This window comes from Exserohilum turcica (assembly GCF_000359705.1).
Source record: "Exserohilum turcica Et28A unplaced genomic scaffold SETTUscaffold_23, whole genome shotgun sequence".
NCBI lineage: Eukaryota > Fungi > Ascomycota > Dothideomycetes > Pleosporales > Pleosporaceae > Exserohilum > Exserohilum turcicum.
Genome location: NW_007360059.1, coordinates 177,176 through 196,461, shown reverse-complemented (window position 1 = coordinate 196,461; position 19,286 = coordinate 177,176). Strand labels below are relative to the sequence as shown.

General features: G+C 45.3%; 7 protein-coding genes across 7 annotated transcripts; 4 read left to right on the top strand and 3 right to left on the bottom strand.

The window, feature by feature from the left end:
• Positions 1-1,565: 1,565 nt before the first annotated feature.
• Positions 1,566-2,205, bottom strand: SETTUDRAFT_169488 (uncharacterized protein; the record flags this gene model as incomplete). Its single annotated transcript, XM_008028282.1, has 1 exon — positions 1,566-2,205. A coding segment is annotated over exon 1 (198 nt), but the record flags the coding sequence as incomplete, so codon positions are not given.
• Positions 2,206-6,296: 4,091 nt separating this feature from the next.
• On the top strand, positions 6,297-7,128 carry SETTUDRAFT_28856 (uncharacterized protein; the record flags this gene model as incomplete). The annotated part of the gene is made up of 2 exons (XM_008028190.1): positions 6,297-6,437; positions 7,069-7,128. 2 exons carry the CDS (start codon positions 6,297-6,299, stop codon positions 7,126-7,128), a joined length of 201 nt encoding a protein of 66 aa, XP_008026381.1.
• A 380-nt stretch (positions 7,129-7,508) lies between these two features.
• On the bottom strand, positions 7,509-8,375 carry SETTUDRAFT_169487 (uncharacterized protein). Its single transcript, XM_008028281.1, has 2 exons — positions 7,968-8,375; positions 7,509-7,915 (listed from the first exon to the last, which is right to left on the bottom strand). The coding sequence occupies exons 1-2, from the start codon at positions 8,203-8,205 to the stop codon at positions 7,737-7,739; spliced, it is 417 nt and encodes a 138-aa protein (XP_008026472.1). The 5' UTR covers positions 8,206-8,375; the 3' UTR covers positions 7,509-7,736.
• A 3,726-nt stretch (positions 8,376-12,101) lies between these two features.
• SETTUDRAFT_111057 (uncharacterized protein) lies at positions 12,102-12,632 on the top strand (the record flags this gene model as incomplete). Its single annotated transcript, XM_008028280.1, has 1 exon — positions 12,102-12,632. A coding segment is annotated over one exon (531 nt), but the record flags the coding sequence as incomplete, so codon positions are not given.
• A 63-nt stretch (positions 12,633-12,695) lies between these two features.
• On the top strand, positions 12,696-13,688 carry SETTUDRAFT_39921 (uncharacterized protein; the record flags this gene model as incomplete). The annotated part of the gene is made up of 3 exons (XM_008028213.1): positions 12,696-12,765; positions 12,792-13,627; positions 13,680-13,688. The coding sequence occupies 3 exons, from the start codon at positions 12,696-12,698 to the stop codon at positions 13,686-13,688; spliced, it is 915 nt and encodes a 304-aa protein (XP_008026404.1).
• Positions 13,689-14,841: 1,153 nt separating this feature from the next.
• Positions 14,842-15,378, top strand: SETTUDRAFT_111072 (uncharacterized protein; the record flags this gene model as incomplete). The annotated part of the gene is made up of 2 exons (XM_008028279.1): positions 14,842-14,979; positions 15,001-15,378. 2 exons carry the CDS (start codon positions 14,842-14,844, stop codon positions 15,376-15,378), a joined length of 516 nt encoding a protein of 171 aa, XP_008026470.1.
• Positions 15,379-16,621: 1,243 nt separating this feature from the next.
• Positions 16,622-16,960, bottom strand: SETTUDRAFT_39920 (uncharacterized protein; the record flags this gene model as incomplete). Its single annotated transcript, XM_008028212.1, has 1 exon — positions 16,622-16,960. The coding sequence occupies one exon, from the start codon at positions 16,958-16,960 to the stop codon at positions 16,622-16,624; it is 339 nt and encodes a 112-aa protein (XP_008026403.1).
• Between the last annotated feature and the right edge of the window lie 2,326 nt (positions 16,961-19,286).

Below are 19,286 nucleotides of genomic sequence, written 5' to 3'. Positions count from 1 at the left end.
TAATTAATATGCTAGAAAGATGTTTACAGCAAGTCGTCGCATCAGCTTAGTCTAACCTTTCCCCGTATATTGGGACATCGTCACCTCTACAACAATGGGAATACTCAATTATCCGATTCTGTGCAGCAATAATGCGCCAACTAGTTAACTAGATGTTGGAGTAGGTTAGCTTAGGATCAGTACCGCGGTCTCTGACTGTATGCGAATAGAGTATACAGGGCCCATTCTAGATTTAGCAATAACAACAATTAGATAGGAGAGTCATGATATCTGCCCTTGGGCAACCCACTAGGATTGTTCATACAGGTACGCACAGCTTACGGGATAGTAGATAAGTCTAACTAGATTTTAATATAGCAACATTGCGCAGCCATTCCCGCCAGCGGTAACTCTAGTATAGGATTACAGTATCTAGAAGTTTCATGCCCGTAGAATTTAGGCTTATGGAATTTCACACTAGCGGAATACTATAAGACTAGTGCACTAGTGAGTGTAAGCTGCTGACAGCCGCATAATCAAAGCTTTCGTCAGCATCACCGCGAATTTATCAAAAAGCAAGGCATGCTACCCTAGACCACTTACTACGTGCTAGGATACATAAGAAATGTAAGCAATTTGAGATAACCCACAATTAGAGTTCACAAAAGAGTGCTTGCAGGAGCCTTAACTCCATATCAGTAGTTCACTTGTTTATAACATCGCTCCGGTTAGAGAGAGAATTCAACTTCTCAAGGCTAAGTATATATCAGACAAAACACGTTCCTCCATGCAAGTGTAAGCTAGATTATATTAGATTACTAGTTGTTTTGTGGGTACACTCTAATAAGATAGTAATGACGTGATTATTGGGAGGTGATGTAGATGGCTGCAGCACGTCGCTGGCTAGACATCGTGTTTTGCTTAGTAGATTCCAGTGAAAGCTGTATCTAAGATTTTTTCTTAGAGCTCTTTTAACTATTATACTTTGTTACCGAGCGTAGTAACTATGTCATAGTTGAATTCAATAGAGTGCGAGTTAAAAGTCTTTACAAAGCATGTTTTGATATTCTCTACTCTAATCTTTCTGCTGAGACGTTTTGCTATTAACTAGTTATCTTACTACTATTTGGTTTAATACGGAATAAGTAATGTGACGATACCTTGCCTATGCTTATTTTCCAAGATTATGCTTACAAGCTAAGGCTATATATAGCTTACTCTATAACTTAAGTACAGTACTAGGACAAAAGTTTTCCTTTTCGGCCCGATGATCAGCCATCACCAAAATCAATGCTGCATGCTTCAACCACCCATTTCTCCACCGAAACAGCATATTTTTGAGATCTGTTGAATGTTTTTGATTGCTCTATACTAGTGTTTGGTTTGGTATCCGCGAGCTTTTCTGCAGGCGGCGAGGCGGCGCGGCATAGAGTTAATTAGCGCCTTAATGATACTCGCTGGTATGCCACGCCAGCACTCTTGTAAGGCCTTACAAAAACCATCCCATTGTTCTTGGGCCACGCTATGATTGTTATACTGGGGATAGAATTGGTGCATGCGTTTTTTAAGAGTCCACCAGAGGTACTCAATAGGGTTGAGATCTGGAGAATAAGCGGGCCAGTCTAGCGTTCTAATGTGGTGCTCATCCAGGAAATCTCTAACCGCGCCAGCAGTGTGTATCCGCACGTTATCATGCATGAACAGCTGTGTGCGCCGCCAATTAGGTAAAAGACCTCGCTGGAGAGTTGAGATGTAACTTTGGGCGCTGTATCCGCAGCGGGCGGCATCCATATCTCTTTCCATGATCACTAGTGGGCTGCGTCGTGCACACCCACTTTCATCCAGCCATATAGCCCCCCACACCATCTGCCGCGAGCTGTAGCTGGCCAGGGCCTCTGTCAACATCTTATGCTTCCATTTTCCATGGGGATGCCGAAAGCATCACTCAGTTGTGGAGTCAGCACCTTTCTAAACCAGGCACTCATCAGAGAACTTGACTATGCGGCGCTGCCAAGGGAAGTTACGGTATTCGCGGGCGAAGGCGAGGAGTTTTGGGCATGGGTAGCAGTCGAATTTGGGCGAAGTTTGCAGCGGTAATTGACTAAACCGCGACTGCGGAGTACCCGGCTGAGTGTACGGAGGCTGGGAGGCTTCGAAATCGTCCCATCTTCTTTCACAAAGCTTGCTACTTTAACGAGGTCTTCGTATAGACTTTTAGGCATTGCGCATGCAGCCCAATATACTATCTTCTTCTGATGATCTGAAAGTATTGGTGGTCGCCCAGAGCGAGGCCTGGTATCCATGGTGCCGGTTTGGTTGAACTTCTGGTGCAGTGCCCGGATGGTGGATGGGTCGCGCCCAAGCTGCTCCGCCACCTCTTTGTAAGTTGCGCCGCCGCGCAACATCCCAATCGCGACACCACGATCCTCTATTGTCATGTGCGGACGACGGCGCGCATTTTGAGGCATCGTATGAGCGAATTAGTTGGGCGCAGCGTTGGTGGTGAGCGTTCAAAGTTGGGTGCGATGTTGGTGTTGGTGGGGCGGCTAGAGCTTTGGAGGGAAAACTTTTGTTATGTGACTGTAATACTAAAGCTAAAGTGATATTGAAACATGTTATAGACATCTATAGAAGTATATAATTATGTTTATATACTCCTAGTAGTATCTACTAGATCTATAAGAAATTACTAACTATATATTTAAGTGTTCTATAATAGAGAGTTAATCATAAAAGAGGAATAGGTGGTATACTAAAACCTGTCTCCTAGCGCCAAACACATACCTTAGGAATCCACTGGAATAAACATCCAATTAGTAGCTAGCTTAATATGCCATCGAGGGATCTATCGCTACAAGACAAGATACACGATCAAGATTTTGGAGAAATTGCTCAATCATTTTACAATTATCTTCCAGCTAATAAAGCTAGGTTTTTCAGTTGTCCAAAAGATGCAGTTGGAATTCGAGATGAATATGGATGGTTCCTACTTCATCACGCAGCCTGTAGGAATGCGACATAAGTAGTTAATCTACTTATCAAAGCAGGTGAGAACGTTCATGTTAGGGACAACTCCGGATGTGCCCCGCTTCATACTGCAGCTCGTCATGGAAACTTAGCTACGGTTGATCTACCTATCAGAAAAAAGGCCAAATTAAACATTGAAGATGACGACAGATGTACCCCGCTCTCAGACGCAGTATCTTCTAGGCATACAGATACAGCTAAACGACTCATGCAAGCAAAAACTATCAAACTCGACAGTATAGACAGAAACGGACGTACCCTACTTCATGAAGCAGCCCAGAAAGGGTTGACGGACATAGTTGATCTACTTATCACGAACGTGGCAATCAATGCACAGGACAACAAAGGAAATACCCCGCTTCATGAAGCAGTCGAGGCTGGTGCTAAACGCTTTGTCAGGCGACTAGAAACCGCCCGTTCACTTATCGACAAGAAAGCTATAAAACATCTGCAAAACAAACTTGGTCACACCCCGCTTCACCTTGCAGTTTCTGCTAGTTGGGAAGAAATGGTTGATCTACTCACTCAGAAAGGAGATCAAGTCAATATCAGAGATAAAAAAGGTCTCACCCCGCTTCATCAAGCAGCTCTGTGTGGTAATAGAGAAATTGTCCAAAGACTCCTCTCTCAAGAAGCTGAAGTCCATGCTAAGAACAACAACGGAGAAACCCCATGTGATCTAGCGCTATCAAAAGGACATCGTCGTATAGTTAGGTTACTAAATACTTACCGAGAATCAATAGCCTAGCAGTTAATAGTAACCAGGCTGGTAAATGGGTAGGGTAGGGTCGTCGAGACTTGGCGAGGACAAGCCCAGCCTACATTAAAAATTTTACCTACTTACATACTATCTCAAGCGCCTGAAGTACATAATAGAATGTGTGCACTTTCTGTCAAAGAAAAGTGACCGGGGTGAAATTATCATCTCTTCATTACTATGTCAAGACAGTGTTTTATCTACAGGCTCCATGGGTGGTCCTGCCCTAAGAGGTGTAAGACTTATAGCTCTCGCTCTATGCGTATAACTCTGCTGTCATTCTACACAGAATGCAGTTCCGCTCATTATACGCCTAGGCAACCTCGAACCCTGTAAATATCACATAACTAGATTATTATCCTGGTTTTAGCTAATTGAGTTATTAGCCGCACTACTCATGAGACCGATCCTAAGTGGAGAAATATGTTTCGCCACATTACGTTTTTAGATTTAGACTATATTAACTAGCTACACGTTAACACTAAGTCCATTGCCTAGACGAAGCTCTCTATAAGCTGGATGTGTTTAAAAGCGTCGATGTAGAGCGCTTCGCTTAGTAGCAGTGGAACGCTATTTTAGGACAGAATCCCAAAGACAAAGTAACATCTCTCGTATACTTTTAAGCTAAAACTCTACATAGTGCAGGAGTATATCACAAGAACAATAAACAGGGCCTATGGTGACAAATTGCGACCTTGAACATTGAAAAGCTTACATATAAGAATTTTCACAAGCACAGACTACCATGAACAAAGCCATTGTAGTGAGTATGTTAAGACCAGGATCTTACACTAGGATACCTATAGAACCGTTGAATATTCCCAACGACAGAACTCAGGGCAAAATAGCTGCGTAGACTGAGGTGGCAGTCGAGGGACGAAATGTCGCCGTCAACGTATCAACAACATACAGCCACGGCATCGCGTGTTTTTCTGTCTGGACAATAGTGATATGTAGGTTACACGCAAGTAAGAGCAATCAGAGATTATGAGTCTTTTTCAATAAGTTTTTGTGCCTCCTATATACTTGCAAGAGGAATAGTTTTACTCCACACCGGTTGTTCCAGTAAGAAGGGATGCACGTTAGTATCTACGATAGAAAAGCTCAGTAAGCTAGAGTTAGCTAATGTCGTTCAGTATTGCATAGTATCAATTATTGCTACGTTTTCTCCTGCAATGTAGGCGGTCATTGGCTTAATTGATATGTCCGTCACGTCTCTGGGTCTTGGTGAGATATTTTTCTTTCAGTGATATATCAGCCTTATTCTTATTTGCTTTACAAATTTAACTGCATTGTTTAGTTGACAGGCAGTACAGTTGAACTTATTGCTTTTGTTTTTTGTCAGTCCTCGGGTTCGATTCTAAGCGCTGTGTGATACTAGTAGCTTGTATTTTTGTCTTTCTTTTTATGATATCGTCTGAGTCTTTGCTAGCAGTTGCCTGATTTCAATTCTAGTTCCTATGTGCTTTTGCTGTCTAGGTATTTAAACTATCTAACAAGGCATCTAGATCCTTGGCGAGTCATGTAATGTGCAATGATGTTATCTTCCTTCATGCTGCGACATTGCTGAATCTTCGCCCAACTACCATTCAGCTGCCATCAATTTGCTGAGCATGGATCTGGGTCGCTCGCAATCCTCCGCTCACGAACGCGAGCTCGTGTATCGGACTTTACCGGACGAGGTTTGGTATTGATAACCGTTATGGCAGTGGCTCGCTCCTTATCTCTGTGTCTGCCATGAATAGGCGTTGCAAGTGTGTGCTGCCCGATGGCTGGAGTGGCTCTTGGTCGGAAGGAAACGATGTTTATGCACATTATGCTAACTTCTAAGTATGCAAGCAGCGGAAAATTTCGTTAGATGTGGGACTGTTAGTGTTTGGTTAGAACTAGGCGCAAAGGCTATTTGTGAAGATACTATGAACGCAGTATCTAACCATACTTAAGCTCCGTAACAGCAGGTACAGCGAATGACTACTCCAGTCTTTCAGATTATAAATAGATCTAGAGGCTTGCATGACTAACTTACTTAACCACAAGCTGCTAAGTAAACGAAGTACAAATATATGCTCTGGAACCATTACGTAGTGTCATCCTACCATATACCAAAAGGTCGCAAATACTAATTATAGAGTCATGTACTGCAAAATAGGCGTGGCACTATTCCGCCCCCTACTACTTGGGATACCACTTGGTATTACTCCGTCCGTCAGCACCACAACAACTTCAATTCAGCATTGTAATACTGGAAGCCATCTTGCTACCTGTTCTTGAGGCGATATTGTACGACAATTAATACGGGATACTTGGGTACCGCTGCGCCAGGCTTGATTCTATCCGCGATACTGCCTGCAGTCCGCCTGTCAGCTGAAACTCTTTTTCATCATAAGTTAAAAGCGGATCGATGAGATAGGCCAGATCTCCATTGCATTGATCTGTCATCTACACAAGCATTGCATCAAGTCAGGGTGCTATCACCGGTCCCGCAGGAACCCTAGAATTCTAAGGTTTCTACTCTGTCGATCGCTGAACCTCTATGGCGTCCCAACAGCAGGCGCAAAAACTGGCCCATGCAAGGGCTACCAGATCAAAGAACAACAACTACCGGAGACTTATCAAAACGCTGTACTCAAAATTGGAGAAGATGGGCGAAATCTACGACGCAGACATTTACTTTGTAGCATAACGTAATGGCAGCATCATCAAATGCGCATCTGCAGACGTTACAGGCAATAAGCTATGGTCACCTCCAACCCGAGCTGCTCTTGTGAGTATCTCCTTGTTTTGTTATGGTCACAAAAACTGAATCTAGACAAGGACCGATACTACCCACCTCCAACGACGAAGCTGCTTGTTCAATCTACTTTTAGCTTTTTACTACGCGTCATCACGAGTAGTCTGAGTAAAGTACAATCAACTCTGCTGCCTAGACAGACTCTACAACTAGCTTCGCAGAAGAACACTTGTACAGAGCACACACGTCACAGTGTGAATGCGGCCTACTTTCGGATACTATCACAACGTTTGTGCCACAGCAAGCGGGTATCGTATTGTCTCACTCTATAGAGAAAGCCTACCGTCTACCTGTTAGTTTAGATGCTGCTGACAGTAACTATAGTGTTTTAGTATGTGCTTTGAATTTTAGAATGCAGCGCTTACTTGTAAGATGGCGTAGCCTATGCACTTCAATACTACTGATAGTGATAGTTAAACGTTTCTTAAAATAAAATTCTATAGTATACAAGTACTGCCGATTCAATTTGACGTATCAAGAAAAAGATGAGTTTGAGTTACTAACTGCTAGGCAGCCGCAAGATCTCGAGGTGCTGCCAGGTTGCGGCTGGGCCTGCAACAACCCGGATGATTAGGCCTAAAGCGCTTATTGCAGCACTCCAGTACCCGCGAATGCATTCCCTTTGCCCCATCTAACTTCCATCGATTAGCTTAGAGGAGGCCTAGGTTGTTAATAGCCATAGTCAAACTTCCTTCAGCAACCCACTCTGTAGACCATATGCCTACAAATTCTTAGCATCAACCTGCATGCCAAAGAACCCGCCACGCGGTTATCTGATACTTTCTAGGACTTTCGTCTGTCACCTGTAAATCTACACACCATGGTGCAAATTATATCGTTGCCACTCTATGCTATTGTCTCGGGCCGTGATATTCGCTTTGACCGGCGCTTGGTTACAACGTATTCTTACAGCCATGTTAAACACAATTTGGTCTTGGGTTGATCCGCAAAACCACTCTGGGGCATATTCATAGCCTTCCTACAGAATCTGTAGCCACAAGTCTTGATTGTCCACGTGGAACATAGCTGAGTGTCGTGCAAAGGTGTTATCTTTTGCAGTTTCCTAGAGCACGCAGTTCATCGAGCAGCCAACTTCATATCGCTCTGTAAATTCGCAATGCATTCTCTGTAACATATAGACCAATACCGTCGATGTAATACTATCTTTTGTGGGCGTTCGGATTATGAGTTCACCTTGATGAGGGATTGCTTGATTTCTTCAAGGACACTCTTGTCGGGTTCGATACCATGTTTCATGAATTCCTTTCCCATCTTTGAAAATTTCGACATCGCTAGTAATTTCGCATGGTACTTGTTCCAGATATCGACGTTCTCTTTGTTCTTTGCTCCAACAGCGAGATCTGTTGTTTTCATTCAGTACGGGTTGATCTATAGTTACAACAGATTACATACCCGAATCCTCCTTCGTAGCGCGTTCCTTGATAGTTGCGGCATCTTTCTCACTGAACTTCCACCGCGTGCCAAATTCACTCTCTTCGCAATTCAAAGGCTTTAACTCTTTCAGAACATCTGGTGTGACATTTCTAGGCCAAATGACAATCATGTTCATGAAGTACTGCGCGTCTAATTGGTCGGGAAAAACTATGCCATTCCAGAGTGGCGGAGGGAGTGATACGAGAGGGTGGTACATGGCTTGAAATTGAAGTGCTGCGCCGAAAGATAATGTCGCTGTGATGAGATATATCGATCATATGCTTATCGCGAAGAAAGCGTGTGATATGAGACAACAACAGAATATTGCAGTAGAGAGGAAAAGATAGGAACAAGATTCGATCAGAGTCAGACGCTGTCAAATATAGCTTTCTAGGAGGACATAGTTGATCCGCTCTGCCTGCGATGACTATCCGATATATATATCTCATATTCAGCCGGTCACGTGCGCTCTGTCACAACCATCGTAGAAGAAGCGGTGAATACCAGCAGAAATTAGGTACGCGTAGATCACACCCCCTGCATATATTTTGATGAATTATCACACGTGCATAGATGCGTCCCTAATGGGGACATGAAACGCGTTGTTCCTCTGCAATCCCTCAAGCCTCACTATGCATTGACGTCTTTGTAGCTCAATTATCAAGCCAATCTTACTGCTGGGATCCTTGCCCGCTGCAACTCGGAGATTTTCGAAACACAGGAGGATCTTGGAGGCCTAAGGATACCTTTTACTCTACAAAAGTATAATAGTCCCCACTTTGTTACGTCAAGCCTTGCCCTTGCGGTTACCTAATCAATTTCAAATGGTCTTCATATCTGCTGTATGATAAGCACATATTATATTCTGTAGCAGGGATTCCATAGCTGTCTACTGCCCGCACGAGTTTAACGATGCAGATAATAAAACAAGCACTCAAAAAACATGACGGTTGTTGTCCGAGACATGCCACTGGCGCTACGAATCTTGCCCAAGTCATGCGAGGGACGGTCGTCGACGAGGTTGGCTAAATCAGGTCAAAGTCCCGGCAGCTCTGCAATCAGTCATTGTGCACTAGCGCTTCCACTGAGCCCATGTCTGGGTCAGAAACTGGCGCCAGGGTTGTAAGGGAGAGCGGCTTGTGCGAAATGTGAGGGACTGGAGCTTGTGAAATGTGTGAGGGAGGGTGGCTCGTGTGGAATGTGATAGAGGCTGGGCGTCTGTGCCGTGCATAGTCACACGGCAGGTAACCACATCTGCCAAGGATACTCCGCTTGCCGCTCATCTTACCCGGTCAATAGACATTATGGCTGGAAGTTGCGAACCCGTATCTCGGATATTTCCACTGCAGGTCTCACGAATTGCGGTGTACACAGAGACTTAGGTCAAGGAACAGGCCATGCACGATGCGCTTCGCACGCCTAAAGGGACTTCGCTGTCACTTGAGTCATGCTCATTGCATAGGCCTAGACAATGCCCATCACTATGGAGGATATTTTTAATACCAATGAGGGCGATGAACTGGAATAATGGTTCAAGATGAGGTTCGACCTACTAAATTGTAGTACAACTAAAGGAAACTAATGTGCTTCGACAGGTTCTATAAAACGTACGATTCAGGTGTACTGCCGGTAGCTGGTACTGGAGACGCTCCGTATTGGTAGGCTAGCTAGCCTAGAGGTTGACATCAGACTCTACCAACCTATAGAGACTCTGTTGCAGGCCATCTACAAAGCGGCGCGATGAGGCGCGACAGCATGGCAGTAAGCCTAGCTTGGCGGAAGGTCGTGCCGCCCTCCCATTTTCTCAGCTTTGTGGTGGGTTGAAGTCATGCATGGGGTAGCATCGCATACTGATATTTCTTTTGCATCGGCTACGTGACCGCGAGATGATCGAATTTTGGGTCTTTCGGCGCTGCAGAGTTTGTAGGCACACTATCCACATGCACCGCGCACCAGGCAAGGATGTTTGCAAGACGAAATGGATACGCTCAAGGCAACTAAAGCTACTAGGATGTCTGAATCGGGCTTCCGTCAACCTCCACTCACAGGCCTTCAGGCAAAAGCAGCATGGAGAAATCCCGTAGCGTGCATGTACAAACCTTGGGTATGTCACACCGCATAAGTGGCTGATTTGTTGAGACATGCTGATCGCATCAACGTCTCCTTTTTTACAGCTTGGGCTTTCAGGATGACGTGGTCGGACATCATGCTGCAGGCGGTTAGCGCCTAGATGGGACCGTCATTTTATACTCGCATGAAGAAGCAATGATAGTTTCCTAGGCTTGTCTTTGCAAATCATTGTGCGGTCCTGTTACGAGCAAGGCTGTGTTCCAAACTTCCCGCTGCATTTACGGTATGTGGAGCAAATTCAGACCTCGCGGTCAACTCAGCAAGGACGCTGGCGGAAGGGGATCTGCTTTGAACATGATATTGGGCAGTTCGCTTTGATCAACGTGGCCAAGCCAGCTATTTTGATAAGCAGGGACATGACAGCCTTTGTCGAAGTGGCGATAAGCAATACACATGCACACGCTGACATGGTTGACAAAAGTAGTGTCAGGCACACAAGGCTAAATAGTCTGAAGGTGCGATGGTAAGGCAAATGATCTCAGCAGCCAAGGCATTTGTTTATGTGTTGCTGTACGTACACCCCTATGAATTTACCTAGCTTGATGCCCTGCTTCGCCCCTTACTCTCAACCTACTTTTAGGTGGACTGCAGCCTTATGGAAACCACTCCCCTGTCTCTTAGGCTTTAGCTCTTTTGTCTCTGCGAACGCTATGCATTGAGTGTCAAGTCTATCTTTGTAGATTTTGCCTTCAGCTTCAGCTTCCTAGCCACCTTCTTAGCCTCCCTTAATTTCACCGCCGCTCCCGCCGCCATGAACACCACTACTACTCCCACATCGAGCTACTAGTACCACATAGACCCTTGGCCCAACGATGAATTTAGTCAAGACTCGAATCTTGTGTTTATCTGTCAACCATCAACCTCTGCCTGCGGCTTAGATTTCAATATAGCCTCAAGCGCTGCTTTCATGATTGCTGCATTTATGTCAATTTCCACTGCCGCCGCTATCGCTGGTCCTGAAGCTATATCCAATTCTCAATCTTAATCACGTTTTTTGAGGGTTTGAAGATTGCGATGCATCGTGCCATGAAAGAGCAGGACTAAATAACGATGGGAATATTGAGGTCACGAGGATGTGGCGTTGTACTATTGAAAAGTTTATACGGCCCACTAAAAGCAGTACAAGTGTGTTCATACAAGTTTCTTGGGCTATTATAGCCGGGCCTTTTCTTTAGATGCGTAACAGTACGAGTATCACACTTAAGATTGCAGAAACACAGCTTCACCTGCTACTTGGAAAAGATAAAGAGATCTCTAGCTTGAGTTTTGATAAAGCTTTGAGGTCGTTTTGTTGTTTAACAAGCCTGTTAGGACTAGGGTGAAGGGCAAGATTTCCTGAGTCACACGTAAGAGAGAGTAAGCTATGGCTGGGGCCGCGACGGAGCTACTATGCGAAGAAATTAGTGCTTTTTTCAGAGTATCCGGGTCTTTGGAATGGCATTTCACTGTTACGTCAGCTTCTTTGGCTGATGGGTTGACTGACATGTGTTTCAAGGCTACAGAAAATGGCTGCTATGGACAAGTGCTAATTTCTCATTGCCTCCGTCTCTCTCAACGTTGATTAAGGATTCTTGTATACTACTAGAATCTCGCGACCGTTCTACTTCGGCCGCTTCCTGACATATAAATGACCTGAGAGGCTTTGATTGCGCGCTTCTTCGCAGCTCACTGCTCTGAGGCAGCCTTGTGCTTCCGAGGCGCATTCTCTTCGAGTAGCTTCTGAGTCTCCTCTTCGTCTTTGCGATGCTGTATATTGGCTTTGAACGCCTCACTATCCTGGTTGGGAATGATGTTTTTCCGTGCTTTGTTCCCTATCATTATTTAATATATTTTCAAAAATCATCCTGTTTTCATGGTGTTATAAGTAATGTCCGCGCATGCCAGTCGTTTTCGTCGAACGAATGTCCTAGATTAAATAGATCTTCCGTAACTGTAACAAGCAGATCGTCGTAGTTGACTCCACATTCCTTTTGTACATCTTTTAAGTGTATACATGTTGATCGCGCCCAAGTAGCTGCGATACAGGACCTTACGACGAATTTACCACCTGAACATTGGCAGGCATTGACAGTTTTACATCGTACGCTCTTGCATGAGCATCGTGACTTCTTCTTAGCTAGCCAGCATCCATCCGCCTCTCCAGCGCTTCACCGTTTAGCTATCAAGTATTCTATGCCGGCTCGTGTGTGGAAGCATGGCATACACTCGTTTCTGGAGTTGCTACGAAGGCGTCTTCCTGATAGCATTGACTATATGCTGGCCTTTATCTACTTGGCTTACCAGATGATGGCTTTACTCTACGAAACGGTTCCCGCCTTTGAGGACACTTGGATCGAATGTTTGGGTGATCTTGGAAGGTACCGTATGGCCATTGAGCAGGAGGACGTCCGTGACTGCAACACTTGGGCTGGGATTGCGCGATCCTGGTACACAAAAACAGCAGACAGGAACCCAACTGTGGGACGGCTGTACCACCACCTTGCAATCCTGGCTCGACCCAACGCTCTTCCGTAGATGTACTACTACTCCAGGTCTTTGACGTGCGTTAGGCCGTTTGGAATCGCGCGTGAGTCAATCATGACTCTTTTCGATCCCATCCTTGGTCGTACCGCTGCCAACTTCACTCATGCCCTTCCGATCGATTCGAGTTTCATTAAATTACATGCACACCAGTTTCTGGGATCTTCGGTAAAGGAGGACGAGCCATCAGAAGATTCCTGGGGTCCAAGGCTGAGTTTCTCGACAATCTGGACAATCATATTGGTCGAGTGACAGCCAGATGGAAAGACCAAGGCGTGTATCTTGCTGTCACAAACATTGCTGGTTTCTTTGATTACGGAACGGACGAAAATGCCATGCGGCAAGCGTTCCTAATCGAGCTTTCATCAAAAACCGACAACTCGGGTTCTACTGCCACCAGCGACATACCACGCACAGCATCCACAGTCGACCAACAGGATCCTCTCCAACCTACCATCGCAGCAGGCGAAATCGATGAGCACCTTACCCAACTCGCCTCGCGCCGCACCTTTAAGAATGCCAAACTCCTCTTCAACGATACGTTTGCGCTTACCCTGCGCCGTCTCAGCGACAAGAACGTGCTTCCTCACGTACACATGGCGCTCTGTTTCCTTTCGTCACTCGCTTCTTTTGGCTCCAGTACCTATGTCCCATCGCTCAACGACGACATTCCCTGGGCCGACCTGGCCGCTTATTTGAACGCTCTTTTGACAACCGAACAAAGCCAATCAGCAGCGCTTGCCGGAAGCGATACTGCTGACATCAATGCACTAGTAACTGCACCGTTATTTCCAGCTGCCAATGAACGCGAAGATGAACTCCCGCTTCCAGAAGATAATCTGGTTAGGGGTCTCGTCTGGGTAGAAGACTACTTTCCCAAGACGTGGTTTGAGAGGAAGCCAGATGAAGAGGAGCGTTACCTCGAGCTAGCAAGCACAGTCAAGAACTGTACCAATCGCGTCTTCAGGTTGGGCTATACACTCTCAAAGGTTTGTTTTTTTGCAAGTTATAACGTGCTCTTTCTTACTTGAGTTCTTACAGTACAAATGATGGATCCTTTACGACACGGTTGATAGAGTTTTTTGTTCGAATCCTAGGTTTCAATAATGCGATGTAGCTCTTATTTTCCTATTTATATGTTGTAAGCCCAGAAGTACCATGTATAGTCACGTGGTTGCCCACTGACTAATAACGCTGTATTTAAACTTGCTCCTATCATGATACACATCACAATACACGATACATCCTACATACACAACTGCTTACATTTGTTTTTCCTGTACTTTTGTTTGAATCATTCACTGTTGTCGTTATTCCAGAATTTCTCTATACAAGGAGTTGGTTAGTTTGCACATTATATGTAATAGTACATGTTCTTTCTATGCGAACCAATATAGAAATATACTAAAGGTTCTTTCCACGTATTAGATCAGTGGGTTATCTCTCGTAATGTAGACTTATCAAATAGGATAAGACCTCACCTGTTCATAACTACTTACTATTAATATAACAAAATACTTCAGACTAAGCACTACTAGGTAAGTAAAAGTTATGATTCCTATTCATTTCCTTAATAGAAGAAATCTACATAGTTGATATAACGTATTCCATCACCGAGCCGGCCACTTTTTCTTGGCATCGCGAACTTCACGTACGACAGATAATGCCTCAACAACAGAACGCGATATTAACTCAACAAGAAGGTAGACTTACTCTAGCTATTCAGGCCTACCGTACAGGCCAGTTTAAGAGCATTCGTCGCGCTGCAGCTGCCTACAACGTACGGCATCAGCGCCTTTCTGATCGGCTGAAGAAAATCACCTTTCGACCTCAAGTATCCCCAAACTGCCGCAAGCTAACTTTAACTGAAGAGCAAACAATCGTTCGACATATCCTTGACCTAGACTCGCGAGGATTTGCCCCCAGACTGTGTGAGGTAGCAGATATGGCAGAGAAACTACTACGTGTACGAGATGACCAGCCTTTAGGCAAATGCTGGGCAGAGCGGTTCGTTACGCGTACGGACGAGCTTAAAACAGCCTTCAATCGAGCCAAGGATCGTCAGAGAATACAGCAGGAGGATCCAGAGGTTATTAACGCATGGTTCAAGCTCGTACGAGAGACAATTGAGAAGTATGGGGTTCATTTGGACGACATCCATAACTTTGATGAAACTGGCTTTCAGATGGGCGTAATTGGCTCAATGAAGGTAGTCACAGGCGCAGAGCGTCGTACGAGGCCTACTCTCACGCAGCCAGGCAATCGCGAGTGGGTTACAGTCATCCAGAGCATCTGCGCTGCGGGATACGCTACCCCGCCATTCATCATCTACAAGGGGCGCGTCCATATCTCTGCTTGGTAGGAAGAAGCAGGTATACCGTACGACTGGAAGCTCTCAGTGTCAGAGAACGGCTGGACAAACAATGAGCTTGGCCTGGCGTGGTTAAAGCACTTTGATGAGCATACAAAGACGCGTCAGGTGGGGTCATACAGGCTGCTCATCCTTGACGGCCATGAGAGCCACCTCAACCAAGAATTCAAGGACTACTGCCTCGTACGAAAGATCCTTACCCTCTGTATGCCTGCTCATTCATCGCACATACTTCAGCCACTTGACGTTGTCTGCTTTTCGCCTCTTAAGCAGAAGTACTCTCAACGCGTACGAGACTTGGCACGCCACCATATCTGGCATATTGATAAGGAGCGCTTCCTTCCAGCCTTTCAAGACGCCGTTTTTTGACGTGTTTACGTACGATAACTGCAAGAAGGCCTTTGAGGCAGCAGGGCTAGTTCCTATCGATGCGCAGAGAGTTATTGATCGCCTTGACGTACGCCTTCATACCCCACCACAAGAAGCTCAGCTAGAAATACCCTGGACGTCAAGAACACTAAGTAATTCGCATGAATTTGGGTCACAATCGAAGCTTGTAAGAGATTCTTTCGTACGATCGCCAACTACTGCACAAGAAGGCTTTTCAAAGCTTATCAAAGGGGCTGAGGAGATGCTACATGAGAATGTGCTCATGAAGGCCCGCGTAAGAGAGCTTGAAGAGCAATTAGCAGAGGTAGCAAAGCGCCAAGGGCGCAAAAGAAAACGAATCCAGACAGGTGGGACACTAGACTTTGGTGCAGGGGCATCGCAGGTAGCTGAAAGTAGTTCTGCTAGTCGTACGATGTCAAAGAAGGCACGTGGTGAGGGTGGTCAAGAAAAGGCCATACCAGGTCAACGGCGCTGTAGAACCTGCGGGAGAACAGGCCATAACTCTCGTACGTGCCAAAAAGACGTAGAAGAAGATTCTTCTTTAGATACAAGTGAGCCGTACGAAGCATATATAGCTAGTGTAGAGTGATCTAAGTTTTTGTACATGAAGTTCACGATGCCAAGAAAAAGTGGCCGGCTAGGTGACGTGGCCGGCTCGGTGATGGAATACGTTATAGAAAGTAAGGCGTTTATTTTTTTGTTTTCTAAGGATAATGAAACAGGTATGTGATTACAATTTATTCCATCACGATGACAGATAAAAAACGAAGTTTCTATCTATACTTTTCACCAATCAGTGTAGCGCCAATGCAAGTTTAGCCATGGTAAACATGTTCAGCATGTCTGTTTTTACAGATTCAAGTAAGCTATCCCAATGCCATACTTTCGGCCATTCAGACTGACTAACGATCTAAACTCTAATACAGGAGCAGCTATAACCTTGGAACTCGCCCAATGTGGCGCTAGGGTCGCTGCACATTTTGTCACCAGCGCTAGTGTTGCTGAAGAGGTTGTTCACAAGATCAAGCGCCTGGAAAACGGGTAAGACGCCGCTGTCTTCCAGATAAATCTTGGCAATGTCGAAGAGATTGAGAAGTTCATGGAAAAAGTCATTGCCCATTTCGGCAGGCTCGAGATACGTTGCGCGTCCACTTTTCTGTTCATTTTAGTGATTTCGCGGCAACTGGTTTCGACCGCAACTCAAGGCAGTAACATACAGCACTCAATTAATCTCTACAATCTCGTAATCGTTATCCTCAAGATCCATCCACGATTGAATTTGTCCAATATATAGTACCTCGTATTCATACTTAACCAGCATCAATATTCTCTCATCCTCGTAGCGGCCCATCGCCCTGTCCAACGCATGTCTCAAAACCATACCGCTATGGTCAGGCTCTATACGGGGCTGACACAGGCTAGTGCACTCGCAACCCGAACCAGGAAGAGCCATCTGGCATTTCATTTCGTCTTTGGTCGACCATTCTGCGAGTAAGGAAGTGTGAGTAATGCGAAGTTCGTTGCGAGCCTTCCTATGCTTGGAGCGAAGTAAACTGCACATCTTATCACCTGATTAGACTACCAGAATAGCAAGAAAAGTCAACCTCTTTGGGGTACAACTTGAAACCTTTTCTTTTTGTTTTACTCATGTTTTTGGGAAAGCTTAAGTTTGACGTTGTCTATCACATACCAGCATGTAGAACTCCAAAGATGAACATAATTTGTTGTTGGAAATAGAAAAAGTTTCATAACTCATGCAGTAAGGTTCGGGACCTAGGGGGTATGTATATAAATGAGCTATTGCCTAAATTCTTGGCAAATCTCGGGCCCTATGAAGTCTGTAGTGAGTAGGAGCAGTGCAACCAATTACGTGTCATTTGTAAATGCAGCTTCATAAGAGTGTAGTATCGACTATACTGTATCGTTGAGTCGCAAACAGCGCTGTGCTTGTGTGCGCTTGTTGTTTTGTATGTAGGTGTAAAGGGGCAAGGCTGAGGGGGAGAGGAATTTAGGGTATTGTAATCCGTAGCATGAAATGAGATAAACTAGCATGAGCCGTTAGCAACGCGACAGGGGCGCTACGCTCTGCACTGCATCTAGTTAGCGTACTATAAGTCACTACTAATTAGATGTCTCAATACCGACTCACGCAAGCTCGCTACAACTAGTTAGCATGCGTGGATGCGATCGTTGCGCGCCAACGCGGATAAATCTGGACACTACTCCTACTGGTCGTTACAAGCTCTAAAACCGATGAGTGCCTTTTTAGCGCTTTGGCTACATTGTATAACCTCCGAGCTTGAGTAATGAACACCTGAGCATGTCCTGACAGGGGTGTGAAGCTGTTTCGATTTGAATGTGTCCTGTAAGAAATGATGGATAGTACGAAATGCGCACGCATTTTTCCTATTGCATAGCTAGATCTCATAGAAATTATCTTCAAGAATAACGTGTCTTTGACGATAGAAATATATACTGTAAGGTTGGGAGAGCAAAGACCTAAATACCGAATCTTTTCCTGTGCAGCGGGATTTCCTGTAGATAGGGGGGATATCATCCGTTTCTGTGCAGCTATAATGTAATAGTTTAGATAACTTCCTAAAGAAAAGAAAAGTAATAGGAAAGCCTTCATAGGTGCACTAACTAGTTAATTAGAGGTTGAGTAGGTTAGTTTGGAATCGGTACCTGTCAGATAAGTGACAGAATTCAGGTGTGATCGAGCACCCGGATTCTATGATTCCAGCCAATCAGAGCCAAGCGCCACGCGCACCCTAGGTAGGGCCGATATATGAGCCACACCTCATACTCCCGGTGTTACAGCGATAGCGCTCATAAGGCGGCGCGCAGGCGCGCCGCTGAACAAGATCAGATCAATCAATACCATCAATTTCCACCATCAATTATCACAGTCCTTTTTCACAGTACAACGTGTCCTTGATTAGAAAAAACCCTCACAGTCTGACAGTACCGCACTTACTAACTGTATGCGAATAGAGTATATAGAGTATATTTTCGATTCAGTAATCATAATAATTAGACAAGAAAGTTATAATATTTGCTCTTAAGCAGCCTACTAGAATTCTTGATATAGGTACGCATAGCTTAGGTGATAGTAGAGAAGTCTAACTAGATTCTAATTTAATAATATTGCGCAGCTATTCCTTCTAACGGTAACTCTAGTATAGGACTATAGTATGTATCTAGGAATTTCATACCCGCATATGTAATTCAGACTCGTGAAATTCTAGACTAGCGGAATACTATAACACTAGTGTGCTAGTAGGTGTAAGCTACTAATAGCTACATATGTAAGGGGCTGCGCTCCGTGGAGCAATCGCGAGGTATACAAGAGGTTGTATTCGATAGAGAGCTATGGAATCTACTTGCGTGGTGTTTATTTACATGTCGGAGAAGGGTTACGCCGAGTGTCTGAGCGCGTCGTCTGAGCGCCGCTCAGGCGTCGCACAGATGCCGGGTTGTAGAGCAAGACCCGGCGTCTGCTGCTTGACCGAGATTCCATCGAGGAGCCATCCAAAAGGGCGTTCAGCCCGTTACAATACCCCCCTCCTTAGGACGGCACTGCGTCGCCTCTTCGAAACCCTTCTGGGAGGCGGCCTTCGCTGTCTCGCGCAGCCTCCGTGAATGCTTCCCATCGGTCCACTGCTTCAACGTCCTCTAGTAGCTCCGCCGGTTCGAGCGTCGTTCGGTGGAAACCTTTCCATTTCACCTCGTAGTACAGCTTACGCCCTCTCCCACGGCGGCGTACCTCTTCTGCTACAATGTCCTCCACCTCCCATTCATCTTCTCCGTCCACCTGCAGCGGTTGTGGCTGATAGTCATCCTGAACCTGGTTCGGGAGCGGGTCATTGCTAGCAAGCTTTAATCTG